Source organism: Rhinolophus ferrumequinum, chromosome 23 (genome assembly GCF_004115265.2).
Source record: "Rhinolophus ferrumequinum isolate MPI-CBG mRhiFer1 chromosome 23, mRhiFer1_v1.p, whole genome shotgun sequence".
NCBI classification, from domain to species: domain Eukaryota; kingdom Metazoa; phylum Chordata; class Mammalia; order Chiroptera; family Rhinolophidae; genus Rhinolophus; species Rhinolophus ferrumequinum.
The window spans coordinates 27,191,607-27,217,191 of NC_046306.1; the positions used below are offsets into that span (position 1 = coordinate 27,191,607).

The 25,585-nt window shown below is 39.9% G+C and overlaps 2 protein-coding genes across 4 annotated transcripts in view; one reads left to right on the top strand and one right to left on the bottom strand.

The window, feature by feature from the left end:
- Positions 1–95: 95 nt before the first annotated feature.
- On the bottom strand, positions 96–13,087 carry TRMT6 (tRNA methyltransferase 6 non-catalytic subunit). 2 transcript variants are annotated; one of them, XM_033095570.1, is made up of 11 exons: positions 12,783–13,057; positions 9,221–9,348; positions 6,835–6,944; positions 6,191–6,282; positions 5,980–6,063; positions 5,588–5,712; positions 4,503–4,861; positions 4,026–4,111; positions 3,291–3,393; positions 3,102–3,188; positions 861–1,758 (listed from the first exon to the last, which is right to left on the bottom strand). In XM_033095570.1, the coding sequence occupies exons 1-11, from the start codon at positions 12,908–12,910 to the stop codon at positions 1,567–1,569; spliced, it is 1,494 nt and encodes a 497-aa protein (XP_032951461.1). In that variant the 5' UTR covers positions 12,911–13,057; the 3' UTR covers positions 861–1,566. The 2 variants fall into 2 exon arrangements, with proteins under 2 accessions (XP_032951462.1, XP_032951461.1); XM_033095571.1 differs by lacking the exon at positions 6,835–6,944 and having other exon boundaries at positions 96–1,758; positions 12,783–13,087.
- A 127-nt stretch (positions 13,088–13,214) lies between these two features.
- Positions 13,215–25,585, top strand: part of MCM8 (minichromosome maintenance 8 homologous recombination repair factor) — a 35,812-nt gene continuing 23,441 nt past the window's right edge. The window contains exons 1-9 of one of the 2 annotated variants that reach the window (XM_033095429.1): positions 13,215–13,526; positions 13,662–13,800; positions 15,581–15,733; positions 16,015–16,098; positions 17,838–17,920; positions 18,337–18,486; positions 20,251–20,354; positions 20,980–21,178; positions 24,547–24,632. In XM_033095429.1, the coding sequence (XP_032951320.1) occupies positions 15,586–15,733; positions 16,015–16,098; positions 17,838–17,920; positions 18,337–18,486; positions 20,251–20,354; positions 20,980–21,178; positions 24,547–24,632 (854 nt within the window). In that variant the 5' untranslated portion in view covers positions 13,215–13,526; positions 13,662–13,800; positions 15,581–15,585. The remainder of the gene's footprint in view (positions 13,527–13,661; positions 13,801–15,580; positions 15,734–16,014; positions 16,099–17,837; positions 17,921–18,336; positions 18,487–20,250; positions 20,355–20,979; positions 21,179–24,546; positions 24,633–25,585) is intronic. The other variant, XM_033095428.1, reaches the window with a different exon arrangement.

The following is a 25,585-nucleotide window of genomic DNA, read 5'->3' on the forward strand; positions in this document are numbered from 1 at the left end:
TCTGACACAGACCATGTGTCACAATCAACTGAAAGCCAGTGAATGTGGCGTCACTGATGGCATTATAAATGTCAGCCAGACGGATCATAGTAGGAAACACTTTTATTCTCTAAAAGCAATTAAGAAAAAGTAATCAAAACTGTACTTGTTGGTAATCACACTGGCCATTATCAGAATAGCACATGCTATTAGGAAAAAGCGATTTCTTTTTTTCTGAGACGCTCCTTGCTGGATGATCTGCATCTATTCTGTAACAATGTGACAACACACATGATGAGCGTGTTTAGTGAGCAAGACTGACTCAAACGGACGAGAGCCTTGGCTCCCTCTAAACACTTCTCTTGGCTGCAGCAAATGACCAAAGAATTTTATTTTTTCAGTGCTTAGAAAGGCTAACCACCTAATCATGCCAGAGTTCAACAAACCAGCATTAATAATCACCAAAAAAAGGCACTTTAAAATACATTTGACAAGGAGTGACACTAATGCAATGAGAACAGGCCTAAGCTCTGCACTGAACTTTATCATAGTTCATGGAGATAGTGCATTCTGTCTCCATGTGCATGTGTGTGTATAAATATATATATACATACGTGCGTGTGTATATACCAACATCCATTAGAGCAGATCCTCGAATGAAACCATTTTGTTTAATGTCGTTTTGTCATAATGTTGACGAGATGCCATAGGAATTTAACTCTTGTTTACATGAACTAGCCTATGGTAAAATTGGTTTTGCTATGTCATTTTGCTTAAAGTCACAGAACCTTAATGATAACATTAAGTGAGGACTTACTGTACACATATATGTGTATATATATCTACCTATCTCCGTAAGTCTCTAGGGAGGGAAAAAACCTTTTGTTTCTTTTAACTGGATAGTACACAAAAAATTCTAGTCCCATTACTTGGAACAAAGATGGAGGGGATCGGTCAATTAATGCAAAAAAGTACCCTACTATACCTTTCTATCGACAAAAGAGGTAAAATAAATATTCAAAACTTTCCTAGGCTGTGAGCTATTAAAATAATAAAATCTAGCATTTTAAAAAAGTTTATTCCACTGCAGGGTACAGAGCAGACATTTTTGGTACTGTAAATCTCACACATCTGTATTGCTTAGGTTGAAGAGAGTGGAAAGAACAGAGGAAATTTCTTCCACAAATTCCTTCCTTGTAGTACCCACCAAGTTTTAGCTATATGGTGTCATTCCACTTAGCTTAACATAGAAACAAAGTCTGGTATAAATATATTTTCAGGATGTCTAAATTCTCAAGATATTTTGCACAGAGTACTAAAAGTACTTAAAGGATTTTTGTAAAATAAACAGAATTGGCCATATATCAGTCCACTGCATACTCCAGGCTTGGCTATTTTGGCTCAAGGTTTTGACAGACCAAACCCATCTGGTCAGAGGTGAACAAAGGCTTACTTGTCTTTCCCAAGAACAGGTGTATAGACACAATCTTATTCTTAGGATATGGAAAAACAGTTAGTAATGACATTTAAAGTTTAATTACTAACTGTGTAATGCCTGAGAGCAAAAATCAAAGCAACTTTGAAAGGTTAAGAGTCAGACTCGGGGCATTTCCGTTTTTTGGCTGCTGGCTCTTCAGTCTTATGTAATTCTAAAGTGCTCGAGTTGGAGTTGAGGCTGGGGTCTTCTTTAAGGTTGTCCATGGTAACGGTGAAGCCTGACAGAAGGTACCCCCCACCTCCGCTCATCAGTAGTTTGGGATGACTTCGATCTGGCAAAACCTAATCAAAACAGAAAGACAGACACTCATGTTTTCCTAAGCAGGTAAAGTATATGCTAACAATATACACACTAGAAATCAGAATCTCAATGACACAGATTCTCTTGAAGATTGAAATGAACCAATTTCTAAGTTCCTTCCTTCACACGATAGTTCAGAGTATAGAAATTGGTTTAAGTGATTTTCTTTTGAAAAATGAAACTGAAGCTGTTTCTCTTAAATCTGAAGCAAGTTTCTGTGGCAAAGGGGCAAATGGTTTGTGTAGTGCTCTGGGCCTGTACATAGCTTTCTTCCTCTTGGCTCCAGAATGCTTCATGGCAAACAGTGGAGCGTGGGTCCACGGAGAGGGAACTACGGGACATACACCCAGAGCCTCCCTTTCCTACTGTCCTATTGACTGACAAGACTGCTTCTTTCCTGTTACCATAGCTAAATAAGATGACCGCCATGAAAGGCAGGGTCGTCCAGGGCTATAGAGTACCCTGGATTAATAAGATGTCCAAGCAGCAGGGCAGGGCCTGTGGCAACCATGGAGGTGCTCCCTTAGATCTTGTTAAGAGGAAACTGGTGGCAAGGAGTTCAAGCAGCAGAAAGGCTCTGGTAGCTGCTCCTTTGGGATCCACTGTAGTGTTCACTCCCACGGCGGCCATCGGCTGCTCCATGTTGGAACTGAGCATAGCAACCAGGACTGTACCATTTCTGCCCAACACAGGGCTCCTTTAATGGGCAACCTTTGCTCTGGGGTTCCCCATCATCCTGGCCGAGACGTCCTCAGAGCAGCACTGCAGGCCTTCCCCCCATTCCCCTTCCTTCTTTTCCTTTCATAGGCAGCAGACCTGCCTCATGGTCTGAAGGCTCTCCCTGCCTAGGTAATCCTGCTCCCTCCTCCCTTATCTTTCAAATGCATTTGCCCTGATAAATCTCTTACACTTCTAATTCCATCTTGACATATGCTTTCCAGAGGACCTGAACTGACATGGAACACACCAATTCGTCCTGAAAACTTGCTGCAAAGACATCCCAGCAGAGAGGAAAGAGTCCTTCTCTTGGCTTGGGAATTTGGCTATGATTCCCTCCACAGGGATTTTGAGCCCTTGGGTAAATACAAGCATAATTGTTTGCATTTTAAATGTCTCTGGACTGGAGTTAAAGAGTAATAGATCCTGACATGAGAGTAAGGGGTCAGGAAAGGTCAGGGCACTTTCTGAGTTGCAGGTGGGAGACCGTTTGTTTCATCTTTGTGGACACAAACAGGGATGTCTGTTTGTAACACATTCTGGCACTCCTGCAAGGAGCCAGCCACCCAGGAGAACAGCTCCTGAGTCTGGCTGTAAGAACACATACCTGGTAATTTCTGAGCCAGGTTTCAGATACCCTGAGGTTGATGACCCCTCCTCTTTCCCGCAGTTTTGTGTAGCATTCCAACAGAGGCTGAGGGTATAAAAAGAATTCTGTTAAGAATTACTTCTAGGGCCACAATATGAGAATCAACATTTGGATGCAAAAATTCCCATCCATTCGTTTCACTATTACCTCTTTATACTGACAGTAGACCACAAACGGCCTTGAAGGGGCCACGAAGTCCAGCAAAGTCAACAGCAGTGGCGTGGGATGAAAACGACTTGCTACAATTAAACTGCAAGAAGAATGTGGGACATGTTATTTCTCTATGCCCCCAAAATGGAGCATAGGTTTTAAAATGTATTTAAAATGATCATGTATTTATTTGCACTCACAAAAGGAAGAGCTTTAAATACAACATTCCAGAAATTCCAAACAATAAAATCCTGAGCTATGACTTTCTAGGAAACGCACATTGGATTATAAGCTCTCATGGTGCCTGGCAACTGTAAGTAGCGATTCACATTCTTGATTTAAAAAAAAAAAAAATCACATGGAAACAAATCCCAACATTGTGATGCTGGCTTTGTGGGTATCTGAATCTTTCTCCTTGTCAGATTTCCTTAGCCCTCGCCAGTAGCCAGTTATCACGTCAAGCTGAATGCCGCCCCCACCTACACCAAGCAGGACTATACAGCCCTGCAGGTCTGATGCACCATCATTGGAGAAATTTCAAAGTTCTTTTAAAACTCTGAAACCAGCACAATTTCCCACCTCCGCCAGACGCAGTCTCCTTTCCTTAAAACCCCAAGACAGAATCATCATCTCTGCTCCCACCATTATCAAAGCAGACAAGCAGAGAACGCTCATCTGTTTGAAGCAGAGCCCACGAGTACCAAGATGTCTCCTGCAGTATCATCAACGCACCCATCCGCGTTTCTCTCACTCAGCAGAGCAGCAGCCTCTAAATGTCTTCTCCTTTGCTCTTCTTGTCTCCTCTGCTTTTCCTGAATCTTCAAGAAGAAAAATAAGAAACCAACATACTGAGGTCATTCAGTCAGGCTTATGGGAACCCTGGTCTATCAAAACATTTCAACAATATTTATCAGCTTAGACTAAAGCAACAGAAGGAGGTCATTTATAAGGAAGTTGAAAACACACGGGAAAGCCCGTATGTTATAAAGCCATCATTAAGGTACCTATATGCAATGCTTCTGTATCCTTAAGCTTCATCCCAAAGAGAGTATCACATGTGTGTGCACCCACACACACACTCTTTCTCCATCTGGTTTGATATTTATTATTCTGGGGAACTGATGTTCCAAAGCCAAATCTCAGTGCTTAAATAACTAAGGTCCTGAGGGGAACATTATGAAGGCAGTGGGGACTCTTTAACATTCTTACATAATCCTTTTTGCTTCTTCTCTCTTTAGCCTCCTTATATTCTTGATCTTGAGAGACAATTTCCATTGTTTCTTGTTCTTTGGGGTGATTGCTCCCTGGGGCCTCTGCCATGCTGTTTTCATTCTCTTGTTCTGAAGTCTGTTTTTCCTCCAGTGTGCCATTCCTTTCTTCAACCGAAGCACTGTCTTTTGGCTCTGAAGATAACATCTCGGCAGAAAATGTTCCATTTAGAAGACTGTCCACTTTGTTGAGGGGGAATTCATAAAGACTACTGAGGAAAGATTTGGGAAATCCAAAACAGGTTGTTGCTGCCCGAACTGGTCCACCTCCAGGGTACAGCTGAATAATGGAGCCAAAACCTGAACAGAGAAAAGAAACAAACATCTCCCAATGAAGGTGACTCAAGACTATGCCAACACTCAGGGTCCTCCATAGTAAGAAGACTGAAGGTCTCTCTACGCTGTGCAGTTTGAAGAGTGATACAGCTTCTCTGGGGGTCAGTTTGGAGTCTATGAATATTCCCAATGGATGTAATGTAATTCCAAAACAGAGAAACAGGAAGTCTTAAAGAAGCTAATCCCCATTTGACTCTACAGTAAAACCCTGGGATCATGCAAATGTGGATGTTGCATGATTGGTGACCAGCGCTTAGCTCCCCCCGCCCCCGTCCAGTCCTGATAAAGGGCAGTGAAAAGTTCTTCTACAGGGTCAGAGAATGGGCAGGCAAATCAGGCTGTGTTGTACTCTTCCCACTCAATTCAGGCCAGTAAAATGAGCACCAGCTATCCATGAGTTTACTGAAATCACTGTCTTGGAGGTCCTAGCCAGCCACAGGCTTCAGAACTATCCCCACTTATATGTAGTGAAGCTAGAAAAGACAACTGTCATCCGGGGATGCCAATGCATCACAGGCTGGCAGACGTGGGCTGTGCAGGAAGGTCCTGGGGACTGCATCTGTGGCCAGCCCAAGTCATTTCATTAACCTCAGAGTAATTCAACCTCACTTTTCATGAGTTTGAATTTTCTAGACCCCTCTACTCTAATCGTGGTGGGGTTTTCAGGAACTTGAAAATGTCAAATCTTACCTCCCATTCGTTCCATCATTGCACCCAGCACCAGGCCTGCACATGTTTCCATTACAATCATTTTATTGCCAGCACGAATATTTCCCAATGTCAACATCTGGGCTAGTGTATCGTATCTCATGTGGCTAAGGAAAAAAGAACGATTCATTCACTTTTAATTAGGCAAAACCTGTTATTTTAATCGTCATTTTTCAAGTTTTGTTTGTTTCATAAAAATTTATGTTGGTAAGATTATTGACTGCTTTGGAGGCAATAGTAAAAAGGGCTTACAATTTATGTGGTAGGAGGATACTTTATGTACGTGAGCAAGTTTTTTCATTTCACTTAAAATCATGACTTTCTTAAAGCTGTATTTACCCCCAATTATACTTTGGAAAGGAAACAAAGCGTACTTAATTTTTCCAGGTTCTCTGGCATAATACATAATTGAAAGGATGCGGGTGGATGGTTTCACAACAGTAACGATGGCTTCGTATCTGAGGGAAGAAAAAATGGAACATCAATTTTTTAAAAAGTTTAAAAATATTTTATTTTTAATAACATATTTTACAAATCTACAAAAAGACTTAATGTTTCCATCCTTTCCCAACAAAAACTACTTACTTCTTTTTCTTCTTTTTTATATATTTATCTTGAGCAAATTCTGTCTTGTCTCGGAATGTTGTACTATTTTCAATCAACTGCTGAACTATTTCCTATAAGAAAAGGAGCAAGCAGATTTCCTGAAACTTTGTTTTCACAGAACAGATCACTTCAAGGTTTCTTACCCCAAAATGTATTCAAAGGTCTGATTCTCCAGTCCCTTTTCCACAGAAGTCCAAGTGGGTAAACTTTGTATTTTTTTACTCTATCTAGAATTTGTATTAAGATGCAAGTGCTTTATAGCTCCATTTAAACCAAAGTAAAAGAACAGAGGCATACAATACAGAAAGAAGAGAGGTAAAGGAACCTCTCATTCTTGAAGACCCTGGCTGAAAACATTACTGAGAAAAACAAAGTTAAGCTCTGAGATGCACTAAGTTATTAAATTGTCCTTTGCTGTCAATATTATTAATGTTATTCACTTATATCCCTGCATATAAGAAATGAAATTTTTGATCTACTGAATTGCATGTACATTTCAAGCTCTATGTCTAACAGGAGTACACAGCATTTTTACAATTTACCTTACGTCAAGTCTGCTTTAAAAACCAAGCAATTCCCTAAATACCAAACAAAAACAGAACACAATATCCTTTGAATATTACCTCTCCTTTAATGCCCTTGTCCTTTAAAGCTTTTATGTCATCTTGAGTAAGTTTCTGAGATTTCCCATCATCAACTATATTTCGATTATCAGTGCCCGCTTCTTTGGTCTCTAAGGAAGGAAATTGCTTTATGACATTTATGATCTGATATTATTTTAAAATCTTTCTTCTTTTAAGTTCATGCCACAGTCAGCCCATCAGCCACTCAAATTTGGCCTTCCAGTTCCCTGCTCCCCCCAGCCCACTATCCTTTCTGGCCACAACTACTCGAAGACTCGAACTCATCTTCCTGGTCCCACTCTTGCCCCCTTACAATCCACCTGGACACCAGAGTTCTCTCTTTAAAATGCAAATTGGCTCATTTATTCCAATGCACCAAAACCACACTGCAACTTCTTGTAACTAGAATACATTCCAAAGATAACCAACCTACAAGTTTGTATATGATCTGGCCCCCCCGGCTCCTTTTTCTGGCCTCATTTCTTCCTTTTTTTCCCCCCATGAGCAGTGCTTCATTTATTAGCATTAAAAAAGAAAAAAACACCTCTTATATACAAAACAAGCTGATTTTTGTTTTCAAGTGTTAAACACACTCCTTAAATATTAAATAAAATTTAGAGCCTGGATTACATGAATTGTTTTTCCTGGAAGCACTTAAATGAATATTTGACAATGGAGATATCAAACGTACATCATGCAGGCACCAGACAGCCACAGAGTCCACAGGGCCTGCTCGCTACAGCATATGACCTAGCAGACACTTACTGGGAGCCCGTACATGTCCACGTTTGGGTACAGAAGTGAATTACTGCTAAAACCTAGAGGTGCATGTGCACAATGTGTACAAAATGCACTTGCACATTAGAATACCAACTACATTCAGCAAAGTAAACCTTGCTCCAGTTACATCAGGCTAACTCGCAATAGTGAGTTGCAACCGACGAAAGTTTAATGGACAATCGCATGTAAACGTCGTGACCAGTCAATGCCCAGCCCCACGTGACACAGCTGTCCCTCCCATCTCTACAGTAGCCACAGGCACTGCCGCAGCAACAGAGCAGAATCTTCCCTATTCTGTGCTCAAACACCGAAAGTGCTGGGAGAGGACCAATGCCCAGCGTGCAACCAAGCCACAGAGCAGGACATGGCCCTCCTCGTCTTGCCACGGGAGGCAGGCCCTCAGAAGCGTCCATTCTGCTGTTCGAGCACCCCGACCAGGCTCCAGTACCTGGAGGGTACTGGGCTCTGTCCTCGGTGCTCAAGGTGTCTGGGCAGCTCCAGCAGGTCTGGCCTCATTCTTGACCCCTGTACTCAGCCACAGTGCCCTCCTTCCTGTTCCTTAAACATCCCAAGCACCGTCTCACTGCAGGGCGTTGGCACTTGCTGCTCCTTCTGCCTGGAATGTTCTTATGACAGAGCTCAGTGGCTAGAGCCTTCCATCACTCAGGGCTGAGCTCATCGTCTCCACCAAGTCTCACCTCATCAAATTAACATCCAGTACACCTCCCTGCTTTGTCATCTTCAAAGCACATGTTACCATCTGAAATTATGCTGTTTGCTTGTCTATGTGATTATTTTTGGTGTTTCCCCACTGCTAAATGAATTTTATGAGATAAGCTACCTCCTGAACTGCTATAATCGCAGTGCTTAATCAAGCCTGGAACAGATTTGGTGTTTAAAATATAGATGTTAATTTAAAAGTATTTAATTAACTGGTTTGAACTACAACTTTAATCGTATTTTTAAAATAATTATTTACATATTTTTATTTTATTAATACAATATTTTAAGTACATTTATTTTAACAAATACTTAAGTATTTAATTTCAGTTAATAACGATGGCTAAAATTATGGGGCCTTACTACAGGCAAGGCACTGTTACTTCCTATGTGTCATATGACTGAACACTTGCTATAGCGTAGACATGAAATTTGTTTATGGCTCCATTTTACAGAGGAGGATATAAGATTTAGAGAAACCAAATAACTTGCCCAAGGTTACAGGCAAGTAATGAAGCTAAAACTTAAACCCTAGTCAGCTGAATTCAGAGCCAGACCTCGTAGCCTCTACCCTATATGCTAACTACCTCTCAGCTGTTACTTAACTTTTGGGCACTGCAAGTGCTCTGCACCTGCTCTTACACTGAAGTGGCAAGGACTTACGGCCCAAGGTCAGAGAGCCAGTTAATGATGGGCTGGAGCCAGAATTCCGGTATCTCAAAGCCAAAGGCAGACCTTGCTTCATTCTACCAAACTAGTTCTTAGATTATGAGTTCAGATTTCTTTAGGAATAGTCTGGGCTAGCACTTTAGAATTAAGTGGGGCTGACAGGTTTCTGACTAGCCAACTCAAGAGCCATCTATCTCATACATCCAAAATAGTGTACCTGAAGTAGGCTCTTCCTTCTTCTTCTTCGGCTGAAGACTTCCTCCACTGGTCACCTCAAATGTGGTTCCATAACTATGGCCAATGACGTTATCCAGATAGAACCACTGTTTTTCAAAAGTTACTTTTCTGGGGAAGAAAATGCAATCAATGAGCTGAGTTGTATTTAGTCTAGGAAAGATACATTCACTCTAATTTATTTCAAAACTGGGCTCCACAAAGGATGATCAGCAGTATTATCTCCGAACATGAACTGACAAATGCACTAGAGAGAATCGGGTTGGGGCAAAAACATAAAATTAATAGAGAAGCCACAAAAACACTGAATTTGGAATGAGAAACAAGAACAGAAGACATTCCTCTTCTGAGGCATTGGTCTGACTCCAATTTGCACTGTCTGACAGGATGTCCAAACTCACGGAACAGCATAAAGACTTGCCAAGATTGTCAGGCTAATGGACACACTCTGTGACAACCCTTGCAACTTACACAAGAAAACCTCAAAACTGAACAATCATTGGGGAACAAATTCCCTGGCCTAACTGGCCATTTTCTTTGAAAATTGTCTAGTAAAAGCAAATTACATGTACAAATAAACATTATTGACAACCTACACATTTGGAAATGGTGCCTAACACTGGCAGTGTTCTCCTGAGGACCAGGCAATTTTCATTTTTCCTATTACCCAGGTTTTTATTTTATTACAATTTAAAAAGGGAAATCCCAGAAAAACACAAACCTTCCCTTTCCAAAGAAGAAAGCTAACATCTTGATTAGGGGTTAGGCAGTACGTGCTGGACGCTTCACGCTTTTTAATTTAATTCCCACACTAATCTTGGGACATAACCCTTTCCAGATGAGCAAGCTAAGGCTCAGGAAAAAGGGTCTTGTCCACGACTAAGTCACAAAGTGGGAGATGGGATTCAAATGCAAGTGTGCCTAACCCCAAGCCTGGTTCTTTCTGGTTCTTTCCACTACATCCCACCGTCTACCCAGCAAAGACCAGTGAATTTCAGGAAGCCCTGCCTGGCTTCAGGACATGGTCCATGTCAACAGAAACCTGAATCCTGGGATTTCCTTTGTGCCCCAACCCACACCTTCTCTCCTTTATCTGTGCCCCTGGGGGCTGAGCATGACAGAATGCACAGACACAACACGCAGCGTCTCCTCCCAAAGGCTTTCCACCGTAGTTAGACCCTGGGTGCATCACAAGTCTCTACTGGTTTACTGAACCTTGCCACCCCTCTGTACGTGTATGTGTCACATCTTCACTAAATCTCCTCACTTGAACCATCTGAATGAATGTCTGCGAGATGATAAGTGACCCAGACAAGCCAATTTTCTTCTTGGCTGGGTCCTCAGTTACTAAACACATAACAGACACTCAAAACATTTGCTGACATAAACCCTGGCAGAGAAGTTGAAACTCAGGTCAGGAGGTCAGGTCAGCCCGGATGTGCACCTCCCCCACCACCACCCCCTTCCTCATTCTTTGAGCACCCCCAGAGCTAATGAAATCCTGGGTCTGAGCTAGGTTGGGTTCACCCCTCTGGCAGCTGGTCTGATGTGCAAAGGAGGGTGTGTCACCCAAAGTGATCAGCCCAACAGGAGGTCACAACCCTCGTCAGGAAAGCGGGGCCCAGTCAGAGGGATATGGAGCCATATCTTCACTGGGAAAGAGTGGGATTTGCAGTCTCCTTCTCCTAAAGCCAGATAGCTTCTGCCCAACCAGATGAGTGCAGTCCTGAGGGAAGAGTGAAGAGAGAGTCTGGCCTAGGATTTAGCTGAGCTCAGAAAGCCATTTTCTAAATAAAATGGAAATCAATTCTGTGGCTTCTGCCAAGAAAAAGTGACAAAAAGCATTTCCAAATTGAAAAAAAAAACACACAAAAAAACAGTCTAAAGAGTACTTTTTATAAACAGAGATGTTGCTGACTATTTCCTTGGTAATGAAAAAGCTCTTGTCTAGAAGAGCGTATTAGTAAGAAGTACACTCAAACAACCAAACTCAAAATTGGGCGACTTAACAAGACAGTTTGAGAAAGGAAAGAAAGAAAAAAAACCAAAGTTTCACCTGTATAATGACTGTTCATTATACAATTGTAAAACTTGGAGATCATTCATTGAACTTTTAACCTAAGAATTGTGCTGCAGTTATACTTCAATGAAAAAGTTTAAATAATTATTATTGGCATTTTCCAGAACTTACGTACTTGGATGCAGGCACACATTTCTAACCAGAAATGCTGAAAAGTAAAAAGTATTGGTTTCAAGAATACAAAATATAGTAGTGATGTGGGAAAGTTATAAAATTTCTCTGATTTCAACCACCAAAATAAGTATTGAAATTTTAAAATGCTTAAAAGCCTGTGCACATATTACATTTCTGGACTAAAAGAAATCCGTTCCCCCTTCTACTGTTTTTCTTTAGCAGATTGGTGCTAGTGCAAAAAAGCTTAGTTGTCATCAGTTTGGCGCTTTGGGGACTGTTACTAGACTATTTTCTAATGACACCTGTTTCGCTTTAAATACTAGTTCACAATATGATTCACAAAAAGTAAAATAATTCATCTGATGTGAGCACTTATGAGAAATCCCAAGTCTCGCAATACCTGGCCTTACGGTCTGCAGAAAGCTGTTCTCCTGAGACTGCATTCAAATAACTTACTTTTTGTCAAAAGTACTATAATAACCCAATTCAAAAAAAAAGCTTGGTTGTACTTTTCAGATAATTAACCAAAACATCGCAATACATTTTCACCATTAATAAACAAACAATTAGGACTTAGCAACCTCACCATCCCTGCCAGAAAGTTCAAAATTTCCACTTCTTTAATACTAAATCAGAGCGATGACTAATCAGCAGGTTCACAAACCAAACCTAATTTCAAGTTCTGAGACCTTGAGCAAACTGCTTTGAGCAATTTAACTTTTCCAAACTTCGCATCCCCTGGGGTGAAATGAGGGAACTCTAGGGCGATCCCACATTCTATGGGAAATCGTTTCCTAACGTTATTCTGTGCAGACAGGTAGCTCCATTTGGGTAGAGAGAAGAACCCAGAAGACCAGACATGGTTGGAGAGGTGTCATTTTTTGTGGGATTGATCCCGGCTGAGGGATTAGGGAGAAAGACGGGTTGGGGGTTGGGGGGAGCGACTCTGAGAGGTAAGGATGAGATCAGAGGGTGAAGTGTGGGTTCCGTGAGAAAACAGGAGAGATCTCAAGGACCTAGGGGAAGAACTCCAGGACGGGGGGTGGGGAGGTGGGCACCCGGGCAACCGAGGGCCAAGAATGGGAAAGGGGCTCTGGGGAAAGGCTGAGAGGGCAGCTGGAGGCAGAGGGCCAGGTATGAGACCATGGAAGGAGGACTCTGTAGAAAGACAGGAGGGCCGAGAATGGGATCCTGTGGGGAGAGGCCTTTGTGGGAAGATCTGAGAGGAGGCTGGGGATCCAGAGAGCCAAGAATGGGACCCTGGTGGGAGGATTCTGTGGGGAGACCGGCAGGGACGGTGTTATCTAGAAGAAAGGGGCGGGGGATCCCTAAAGCCAGCGACCTGACTTACTTTCTCCGCTGGACTTGCACTGCTTTGAACACATCTTCCCGTTTCAGCACCACGAAGTCGCCGTCGCGGATGCGGTGGTCCCCGGGATTCGGTGGCTGTGGGCCCGGCTGCTCCCCTGAGCCCTCCATGACGCTCAGCGGGTCTCCGAGCTTTGCAGCGTCTTCCCAGCTTCCTGCTCCCTGCTCCCTGCTCCTCGTCCTCCACCGCTGATGCTGCCAGCCTCACTTCCCACAAACCAAGAGGACTGAGAACCCTCCGTTCGGCACCGCCCCCACGTGCTGAGCGCCACTTCCGCTTTCCGGTCCGACCCTCTGAACGGCCCCCAGGAGCCTTACAGTTTCCGTCTGGTCGAACTCCTTGATTGGCTGTACTCCGTCCCGCCCCTCCCTTCTCCTGTTGCATGGCCGGAAGTTGCGTCACAGCAGCGCCAAAAAAGAACTTGGAAGAAAACTGGGCTTCAGCTTGAGGCATTACACTTTCCCGGGAGTCTTAGGGGCCTGGATGGATGAATTGAGGTCCCCGAGCCGCTCGAGCAGATTAGACTTGGCCGTGCGCGGCGACGTCAGAGAGCTTCAGCTGAAGAGAAACGTGGGACTTGGACAGGGGTCACCTGAGGATCTCGGGCCTCGGAGGCTCCTCTCTGTCCCGTGTTTTCCCCGGGCTGAAGGGAGAGCCAGCCGGGCGTGAACTAGGAAAGCTTTGGGACTGCAATCCTTTGCCAGTAAGAACTTAGCCTGAGGAGACGTAAGTGAAGTAGGGTGTTTAACGAAGCACAGCAGGCCTACCGGCGGCGCCTTTGCTCATTCTCCAGTCCTGCTTCTTGCATTTGGGTTGGATTTTTTACTAGCTCTTCTCACCCTATTATCTCGTTTGAGGAAGATGGCACGGAGCGTTGTGGAAGGAGCGCTTCAGCTTGCGAGTGTGAAGACGGAGTTTTGAAATTAGTACTGCCACCAAACAACTTTGACCTTGATCAGCTTCTCTGGGCATTAGTTTCTTAACGTGTGATGTGGTGTAGGTGATTATCAAAGTGCTGGCTTGCCCTAATATCGTGAACTTCTATGGTTATTAACTTATTACTTTAAATCCCTTCAAATGTCACCTTTGCCTCCAGGCCTTCTCTGACCAGCCTACGGAAAAGCAGTCTCTCCATTTCCCTTTCATGCTTTACTTTTCTCTATAGCATTTACCCTCCTCTAACATATTGTATATTTTACTTTACATTTTTTGTTTTGTTTTCTGGAATGAACACTTTTTGAGAGCGTGCATTTTTTGTCTGTTTTGGTCACTGCTTTTTGGTTCTTTGTGCTTAGAATACTCTTTGGCGCATAACAAGTGATCAATAAATATTTTTGAATATGTGGATAAAGGAAGAGAGGGAGAAAGGAAGGAAGGAAGAGAGGGAGGGAGGAAGCCTGAGGAAGGGGAAATCAAGAATTCTTTAGTTATTTTAGGTGATTATCAAAGTCCTGGCTTGCCTTAATGTCGTGAACTTTTTTAGTTATTAACTTGTTTATTACTTAAATCCCTTTAAACAAACATTTGAATACATTCTCTTATAATGAATTGCACTACAATATAGGGATATATTCTTATTTTCTTTAGGATAGGGCCTATTTTTGAAAATAGACTTTCTTAAGAACAATTTTAGGTTTACTGAAAAATTGCACAAAGTACACAGAGTTCCCATACATTTTCTTTTTATTTCCCCCACCTCCAGATCCCCCTATTAGCATCTTGCATTAGTGTGATACATTTGTTGCAGTCGATGGACCAAATTCAATATGTTGTTATTAGCCCGAAGTCCATAGTTTACAAAGGGTTCACTCTTTGTGTTGTATAGTTCCATGAGTTTTGACAAGTCATATATCCACCATTACGGAATCATACAGAATGGTTTCACTCCCCTAAAACTGCCCTGTGCCCCACCTATATGCGTCATTTTAAAATCAATTTTTAAAGGTCACTTGTAGTTCAATTTATTGATACTCAGCCAGGAACTAACTCTTTATGGGTTTGAATTTAATAAAAGTATCTTGGATATATAACAAAATAGAGACAATGTGAAAGGATAATTAGCAAAAAAGATTGCAATTACAACACATTAACAGATATGGATATGCTTTCCAAAAAAGTATTGTAGTTCAACAAATTTATCTAAAAATTACAAAAAAACCATCTAGTCAATACTGACCTAGAATTGATCTTGCTTCCACTGTCTTTATAAGACAGTTCTGAACTCTGGTTGAAAGGTTGAAACGTGTATGTATGTACCCTGTCCCACTCCTGTGCTTCCCCAGAAAGGTCCACCTTAGATGCCTATGTAAGAATGCCCTGGTATCCGTGATAAAAGTGAGTAAGACACTGCAGGATTGACTATATAGAAAGAGCTACAATGATGTATTCCTAACGTCTCACAGATCAGAATTATGTTCAGCCAGTGCTGCCCTGTAAGTCTAAAAACACTACAAACAAGTTATCTCAGAGTTAATTGCCTGTTTTGTTTTCATTTCTATTGTGGGAGCTCCTTGAAAACAGGTACAGTACCTCTTCTTATTTTTATCTCATGAGCATCCAGTATACTTTAAAGATTTGTGGTATACCTTAAAAAGAGATGGAGTTTGGAAGAATAACTGCAGATTAGAAAACAAATGGGCTTATACCATGGTGTGCAATGTTGCAAGCCTGTCTCAAACTAGAATATGTTAATTTTCACTTACTTACTATGTTAATACATTTTTAGGAGCACTGTTTCCCCTATAGTTTTGATGAAGACTTTCCTAATTTCTATCTTTTAGAAGACATGAATGGGGAATATAGAGGTAGAGGATTTGGACGAGGAAGATTTCAAAGATGGAAAAGAGGAAGAGGTGGTGGGAGCTTCTCAGAAAAATGGAGAGAAAGAGGACACAGACTTGACCTGAGTAAAACCACGGGAAAGCATACTTCTGGTAGGGGAGGTCAATGATCATTCAAGTTTTTTTTTCCTTCATGAAGGAATCTGTTCGTGCCTGGCATACATACAAAGCAGTTTAACTTAAATTTCAGTCTATCTTTTATTGATGTAACCCTTTAAAGTAGTATTTGAATGTTGATATCCAAACTTCTTACCGAAGCCTATAGTTTAGATACTCTATTAATATGTCAAGTTCTTATTGTTGGAAGGGGAAGCAAATAAGGGAGAAAATGTTTGCTCCATTTCTACTAACCTAGTATTTTGTTTTGTTTTCAGAACAAACCCCACAGTCTTTGCTACTACAATCAACATTGGATCCATTCATACCATACAAAGGCTGGAAGCTTTATCTTTCCGAAGGTAGAATAAAAAATGCACAAAGAACCATAAATTATCATTTCTTAACTTGTCTTTGGGTGCTACATCTCATATTCATTTGCTTACTGATACATACCCTCTTTAATATTAGTTCACCAAAACAGTTAAATCATGTTTATGTTTTAAGACCATTGTGTTTAGGTTTTGTATCAGTCAGGAGAACAGAAACCACAGTAGGTATTTCAAAAAGGGGATTTAATACAGGGATTTGGATATATAGATGGAAAACTAAAAGAGCAAAAAGGGAACATTGAGGTAAGCCCCCAGATAGTAGTAACTTCAAAAAGCGGCAACCATTCTTATGACTGAGGGAACAAAACTGAAAAGTTATGAGGTTACCAGAACCTAGGAATTCAAAGGAGTGGGCCACAGCATACCTCTTGCTTTGACCCCTGAAGGGCGTGCTGTAAAGCTGTATTTGGACTACTAAAGCAAATTAAGCTCCTAACTCTGGTAGGAGGAAAGCAATGTTGGTGCTCAGAACTGGCAGCTGGAACTGTAGTTGTCCTCTGCAGCTAAAGAGATGCTGAAAAGAACTGGAAACAAGAATAAATTCCTTTCTTCTTTCCTGCCACCTACCAGTCTTTAAGGTGCCTCCAATTGGCAGAACCTAAATTGAGTCTGGGAAATGCAGTGTGCAGATCTTGGTCATAGGATCACAGAGCAGAAAATAAAAAGGTAGGCTTGGAATAGAGAGATAATAACCAACACAGGTTTGTGTAGAAACACAGTTAAGGAATCTCCCTTTTATAATCCAGAACAACAACTAACGTCATACATCTGCCTCTATAGGTTTGGAGAATTGTCTTTGCTGTGCTCTTACAGTATCTGTAGGCTTGTTATGTCTCATGAGATATGAGATAGATGACTGATAGATAGATAAAGTGTTTTTTTCCCACTAGACTGTGGAATGCTTAAGGGCAAGGATCTTGCCCCATAACAGGCACTCAGTATTCATTTTGTGAATGAATAAAGTGCTTTTTGGATGTTTTTTATATTGAGAGTCTGTTTTCTGTTATATACACAGATACGTTTCAGACTACTTCATTGTACTGTTTCTGTGTAGAAGACTGATTCAAAAATGGTATAGAACTTTAGAGTGTAAAAGATAGCTTACAGCTTTAGGACCAGAGTCAAGTGGTAGACTGTCTCTCCCCTGATCACAGCAAGGGATTTTGACAAGTGGCATTTTGGACTAGTAGAATTTACTTTGTAAAGACTGTTTTTTAAGAATAAGAGTTTAGTTCCTGTGTCTAGCTTTGGCTTTATTATGTAAGCTATTTGAACTGATTGGTCCTTTTAGGTGTCAAAATTTCAATACAAAGATTCCCAGATATTGGTACTTTTATTCATTTATTTTTGTATTTTATAATTTTAAAATTTTTTTCACTTACCATTGACATACAATATTGTATTAGTTTCAGGTGTACAAAATAGTGATTAGATATTTATGTAACTTACGAAGTGATCACCCCAATAAGTCTAGTACCCATCTGACACAGACATTGGCGCTTTTAGAGAGAGACACTTCCTGTCTGCATTTCAGATGACGTAAACCTAAACTTGTTTTAGAATCTTAAGTATACATGCAATACCACTTCTTATCTAAATGTAATCAGAATGCAAAGCAATTGGGAAAATCATCTATGTTTATAGTGTTTCCTCTGTCTCATGAAAATTATGTGTGGTTATTAGTTCTAATGCCATATTTGTTTGATTAGTTTACAGCGATAGCTCTCCTTTTATTGAGAAGATTGAAGCATTTGAAATTTTTTTCACAAGGCGTATTGATTTGTATGATAAGGTAAGATTCCCATACAACAAAAAGCTACTAGTTCACTTTTTTGTATCATCTTATTGAACAATGTATTTGAGGTGCTAGTGGTTGTGATCACAGGCTCTGGAGGCAGACTACCGTGGTCCAGCTCCCACCGCTGCCACTTACCTGCAATGTGGACTTTGTTGAATTACTTACCTTCTCTGTGCCTCGGTTTTCTCATCTATCAGTTGAGAATAATGGTATTAATGTCTACCACAAGGGTTGTTAAGAGGCATAAATAATAAGTTAGTATATTTAAAATAATAGAACCATGCTTGGCACCAAAACTTACAGTATTTATCACCATATAAATATATGCTCTCGCAAAGTATGTAGTTGAATGCTCAGTTATAATCAACTCTGAAAAGCAATTATTATTTTCATATTTTAATATTTTGTAGGATGAAATAGAAAGAAAGGGAAGTATTTTGGTGGATTTTAAAGAATTGACAAAAGACGATGAAATCGCTAAATTGATACCAAATATAGCAAATGAATTAAGGGATACACCTGAGAAAACCTTGGCTTGCATGGGTCTGGCGATACATCAGGTAAATAATTATTTTGTGAGACTTTTGTCAAAATTTTAAAGGAAGATTTTACCTTAACAGTACCTTCTCTAAAAGATACTTAGTTTTTAACAAACAGATACTATGGCTAAAACCGAAAGGTTGCAATCCTGCCTTGAAAGATACCATTCATTCTATATACAACAGCTTACTTAAAATACAATGGTTACTTCTAATTTATTTGAATAATTAGTTTAATTTTATTAAAGATTATGTGGAAATTAAACCTTGTTTTCAAGGAGCTGTATAATCTCATAGGGAAGATAAGACAAGGCATAGTGGTGTTATCAGTTATGAACTTGGACTTGGAACAAAAAGGTTCTCTGGCATGACGCAAGTCTCTTAATCTCTCTGAGCATCACTGTATGTAAATTGAAAATAATAATGCGTGCTGAGTTTTTCTCTGCCTGAGTTTTTTCAGGGTCTGATGGCACAACATATGTAAAAGCATTTTTTTAGGCTGGCAAACACATAAATGCTTCAAGGCAAAGGGAAGTAAATCTCAGGATAAACACAGAGAAAGTGCTGGGTGCATTCAGATGTAAAGATAAGATCCTGAGCTGTTGGGGAGGAACATGGTGTACAATCAGTGGGGAAAGCTCATAGGAAGATTTTATAGAGGTGATGTGGTTTATGATGGGTTTTAAAAGGAGTACCGAGGACTGGACATGGAGCACGGGAGGTAAGCGTATCCAGGCAAAGGAACAGTTCATTATAAAGATGTGTATATGACTAGTAACCCAAGACTGGGAACCTTGCCTGTTGTCTTCCAACTCTTCTTGCTCATTATTTCTCAGTATTCAAGTCACTACATCCTTTCATTTCTATTTCTAAAATGTCTCTTAAATCTACCTCTTTTCCATCCTTACTGCCTCTGTCTTAAGCCTTTGTTATCTTTCCTAAACTGTTGCCATACATGGTAAAACAAGATTTGTCCTTAGAAACTGTGTTGACTTCTACCAAAGAAATCCAAATCCTTACGTGACATTGAAGGCCTTCCACGATCTGGTTCAGCTTCCTCTCCCCACAGCTGTCCTTCATTCACTACCATCCAGCTAAACTGAGCTCTCTCCAGGATTTTCTGAATACTTCTGCCTCTCACACATGCTGTGCATTCGGCATAGAATGCCCTTTGCCTTGCATATCCAAATTTTTGAGGCCTAACTTAATTATCTCTCTGTGAAAGCTTTCTCATGACCCCTTTTCAAAACTCGCATGGTATTTCACCTGTAAATCTTTATGGTACTTATGACAAGTATAGCTGTGTATGTGCATTTCATTTTTTCTCTTAGATTGTCAGCATACTGCTTTATATGCAAGTAGATATTAAATATTTATTTAATGTCAGATGCCAAGGGAGTGGGTATTATGTATTTCAAAAGGCATCCTTATTTTCTCTGTCTTAATTGATCAGTGAGTTGGGAGATGTACAGAATACTTTATCATCAGACCCATCCAGGAGGTAATAGCTTTGGGGGCTACCATAAGGACTTTTAATACTAAGTTTAGCAGACAGGGATGCTGGAGTTTTCCAGTCCAGGGACAACAAAATCCCAGGAAAATCATAATCCACTATAAAATAAGTAGTCATAATTGAATATCAGAGTTTTAAGGGGCTATTAGAGTTCTGTTAATGTCCTATTCTGAACTGTTTATATTCATAAACTTCATATTCTCTTTTTATAAAAGAGTTCTGTTTTAAGATGGTATTTTGTTTTCCAACTCTTGAGTAAATGTCCTGTTTAGGTATTAACTAAGGACCTTGAAAGGCATGCAGCTGAATTACAAGCCCAAGAAGGATTGTCTAGAGATGGGAAAACAATGGTAAATGTGCCACACATTCATGCAAGGTGAGGAATTTGCTGGTATTAATTATTTAGAATTGGGCATTGAAGACTGTTTAACAATGAGAACCTCATTTTATAAAGCCAAAGAAATCAGTAAAACGCATATGAGTTCCTTACTACCTCATTGGTCATCACACCCAAGTGAACCCACTGAGAGTTCTTCAAAAAAATCATGATAGAAATAAACCTCTTCTGCCCAAATAACTTGATTTCTCAGCCTGTTGTGTTTTGTAAACATTGATTTTGGATGTGTACTTATCAAGACCCCACTGTTTAAATTTAATGATCCATGTAATACACTAAGTGATGATTATATTTTGTTAAAATTGTTAGGTTGCTACTCGACACAGTACTAATGGAACTTTGTTTCTCTTTAATTCATCTTTATTGTATTTTTTTTCTTTTTTCACTAGAAAACAATCAGTGGGACAAGAAGAAAAGGGAAGGTTTAGCATGTTTTATTTTTAAGAATGATTTAATATTTGTGAATTTTCTGATATGTATATAGGGAAGCTATGGTTGGAGAATTGCATGGTTTCTCCTAAAAGGAACTTATGAAAATACAGACAACCTCAATTTTCTGTCCATTGTAAATCATAGATAAATATGTTGCTGTTTTTGTTTTTAGGGTATACAACTATGAGCCCTTGACACAGCTCAAGAATGTCCGAGCAAATTACTATGGAAAATACGTTGCTCTGAGAGGGACAGTGGTTCGCGTCAGTAACATAAAGCCTCTTTGCACCAAGATGGCTTTTCTTTGTGCTGCATGTGGAGAAGTTCAGAGTTTTTCTCTTCCAGATGGAAAATATAATCTTCCCACAAAGGTGATCGCATGTTCTTGAACTACCTCTTTATTTATCTTGGTAGAGAAGGCAAATTAATTTACAGAAAACATTTCCTGAAGTTTCTGAACACAGCTTATTTTTATTTTTAGTCTTTAAAATATGAAAATAAATGTTCCTTTACCCACCACTCAGAATTTACATTTTGCCAGCTCCAGATATATTTTTAAAGATATAAAGCATCACTGATAAAATCAGTGTCTTTTTTTAACCCCTTGCTTGTACCATTCCCAGAAATAGTCATTATCCTGAAGTTAATGTGTATCCTTTCCATTCATATTTTTCTATTTTGACTTAATAGGTGCACACATCAAGTTTTCTTTATTGTGGTGTTTGAAAGTGGTCTTTTTTTTCTTTAACATTTTTAAAACCATAGAAAAGTACAGAGTATAATGTAACTAACATCTGTACACCCACCATTACAAGTTGGCAAATACTAATATTTTGTGATTTTAGCTTAATTTTTAAACAAAAGTAGTTAAGAGTTGAAGTCTCTTTGCTCCCCTCCCCAGTTCCATTCACTTTGTCCATCCCTGGGGCAGCCACTATTGTGAAATTGGTATGGATTCCTCAAGCCTGCATTCATACTTGACTATAGATCTAGGGTTTGTTTTCTTGTGTGTATTTACATAAATGATATACTGAAAGTAACATTGTGCAACTTTTTTATTCCGTGTGGTTATTTTTGAGTTCTTCCTGTCTTGGCACACATCTAATTCTTTCATTTTTATTATTGTGGAGTATTCCATCAAATGAATAGCCACTAATTATCCATTCTTCTGGTGAACATTTGTGTTTCCAGTTTTTAACAATTACAGGTGATGCTGCAGAGAATATTCTTGTACATATCTCCTTAGCAGAGGAATTTCTCAGTTGTAGGATATGCTTATTTTTAACTTTACTAGATACCGCCAAATTATTTTCGAGTGTCAGTCCTAACTTACACCCCTCCGGGTAGTGTTAAGCAATTGTTATTTTCCCATATTTTCATTGACACCTGGTGTTGTTAGGCTTTTTAATTTTGCCAGTCTGATGGGTGTAAAATGGTACTTCATTTTTAATACGAATTTCTATGATTTTTGTTATGGTTGAGTGTCTTTTCACATCTTTATTGGCCATTCAATTTTCTTCTTTATTGAATTTTCTATTTATACCTTCTGTTTATTTTTCTCTTTCTAGAGTAGTACCTCCTTATCTGAAGGGGATACATTCCACGACCCCCAGTGGATGCCTGAAACTGCAAATAGTACTTAAATATGTATATACATACATATATATATATATATATATGTATGTATATACATATACGTGTATACACACACACACACACACACACACACACACACACATATTCCGTTTTTGTTCTACATGCATACCTTTTCACTTAATGGAAGCACTTTATGGCTTCTCTCTGACAGACCCAAATTGCCAGCATCACTACTCTTGCACTTTGAGACCATGATTAGGTAAGATAAGGGTTCCTTGAACACAGCACTGTGATACCATGACAGTTGATCTGATAACCCAGACAATTCCTAAGTGACTCACAGGTGCGGAACGTGTACAGTGTGGAGACGCTGGACAAAGGGATGATTCATGTCCTGGGCAGGACAGAGTGGGACAGCATGAGATTTCATCACACTACTCAGAACAGCATGCAGTTTAAAAGTTATGAATTGTTTATTTCTGGAATTTTCCACTTAATATTTTCAGACAGCGGTTAGCTCGTGGTTATCCACAGATAACAAAAACTGCGGAAAGCAAAACCACAGATAAGGGGGGAACTACTGTACTATTAATAGGAGTTCTTTATGAGTTCTGCATACTTATCATTGATTATATCCATTATAGATGTTTTTTTTCGCAGTTTTGGGTTTGTTTTTTAAAACTTTGTGGTGCGTTTTTTGTTTTATAGGTTTACATTTTGACATGGTCAAATTGATCATCTTTTCCTTTATGACTTTTATGTTTTATGCTGTGGTTAAGAAGGCCTTCTTCACTCAAAAGTCATACACATATTTCTTACCTTTTCTCCTAACTTTTAAGCCTTGTTTTTTGTATTTAGATCTTTGATCCAGCTTGAATTTAATTTTGTCAATGGCAAAAACTAAGGATCTAATTTTATCCTTTTAGGTGAAAAGCCAGTTGTCACCATTTATTAATGAAGTCCTCTGTTCCTACTGATGTATAATGCTTCTTCCATAGTACACTGTGCTTCTGTACACACATGATTCTGTTTCATTTCACTGTTCTTGTGCCAGCTCTCTATACATGTTTACATTGCTCTTATTAAAACTTTTGATAAGCTAGTTAGACTTACCATAGCTATTCTTTTCCAGAGTTGCCTTTATCATCCTCGGGCTTTAATAAGGTTAACATTTATTACATTTTTACTCAAATTGAAATTCCTAAGGCTTTTTTCTCTTACAGGAAGAACAAGGTGGGCTGGATTCAGCTGGGGGCCAGCAGGGCATCTCTCCTCCATGTGGTCTTTGTGTGGGTTGGTTTTGGCTTCTTTCACACAGTATGGGCAGCTCAGGACACTCAGTCCACTCGGCTGCTGTTAGCTTCAGGAGACAGAAGTCCAGCCGACAGGCAGAAATGGCTTTGCCTCTTTTGAGCTAGCCTCAGAAGTCAGGTGGCATCACTTCTGTCATTGCCTGTTGGTTGCAAAATGAGTCACAAGCCTGTCCAGATTGTAAGAAGGGAAAATTAGATTCCATTTCTTGATGGGGGAGTGGCAAGATTGTAGAAAGGCTCATGGGGAGATACTGTTGCAACCGTATTTGGAAAAGACAGTCTGCCATACTCTCTGAATTTATAAATGCATCTTAAGGTGCAGTCAGCAAACAAGTGACGCATGAAAACTTGAACACAACTTACTTATATGTTGAGGACTGCCTGTGTATGACAATATTATAAATATTATCGTATACAAACAGTGCAAAAGGAGGCTAGATGGGAGAGCTGGTGATTATAGAAGAACCAGGAAAGGCTTTTGAAAAGGGAAGGATTGAGGCTGGGTATGTGGGACTGGATGCGAGGGGGCATGCAAGGATAGGAGACAGCATGGGCACAAAGGAAGAAATAGTGCTTATTGTGAGAGGCAAGGGAGGAACCCCCACAGCAGAAAGGAAGTGCGGTTATCAAGAGGGACCGGCGGAAAAAGTGCCTTAATAGCTCATGACAGAATCAGTGTAGAAGGAAATAGAAAATCATTGTAGTTCTTACTGCATTTTACTTAAATACCATACTGAGAACAATTTTTAAAATAATATTAAATGATGCTTTTTAGCTCGAGGTGTGATAGTAGTTTATCAGAATCTGAATGTGAATTAATCTTGTTGCAGTGTCCTGTGCCTACATGTCGAGGGAAGTCATTTACTGCTCTGCGTAGCTCTCCTCTCACAGTGACAATGGACTGGCAGTCAATCAAGTAAGCAGTCAGATTACTTAATAAAAGGCAGGTTTTAGGTCTGTCCTACTGCCAAGTAAGTCTTTGATTTTCCTGTATTATACTGTGATTATTTGTAGACAGCAATAAAGTATATAATAAAAGATTTGATTAGGAGTTTATGGGTTGAAATAATTGTCTTTGAAATTGGTTTCCTATCAGACTCCAGAAAGGATTTGATTTGCAAGTATTATGTCCTTTTGCTACTAATAAATAGTTCATTTTATTTCTCATTTATGTAACTCATTGAACTGGATGTAGACTAAGCAAAGCTGTATAATTCATTCCATAGTGAACTGTGATCGAAATAATATCATTTTGAAAGTTTAAAATAAAGAATTTCTTAGAAATGGGTGTGTTTCATTTCATGTTCTCATTATCCATGAAGCATTTTACTATAGATATTTTTGTAAAAAATAAACTTTTTTCCACGGGTCATATTTTGTTTGTGTGTATGTATTTTTAATGCAACAATTTATTCCATTTTTCTGGTGGTAGTCCCACAACTCATCCTAAATATAAAATAATGGGTGGGTGTTTTTTTTTTTTAAAGTAATTGGTAATTGCAGTTTTTGCAGTTATTTTTAACCTTTTAAACCGCAATTACTTTTTTTTTTTTAATTTTATTGGGGAACATTGGGGGACAGTTTGTTTCTCCAGGGCCCATCAGCTCCAAGTAGTTGTTCTTCAATCTAGTTGTGGAGGGTGCAACTCAACTCCAAGTCCAGTTGCCGGTTTCAATTTTTAGTTGCAGGGGGCGCAGTCCACCATCCTATGTGGGAATTGAACCGGCAGCCTTGTTGTTGAGAGCTCGCACTCTAACCAACTGAGCCATCCGGCTGCCCCTCCTGCAGCTCAGCAGCAGCTCATTGTCCTCAATTTAGTTGTGGAGGGCACAGCTCACCGGCCCATGTGGGAATCGAACAGGCAACCCT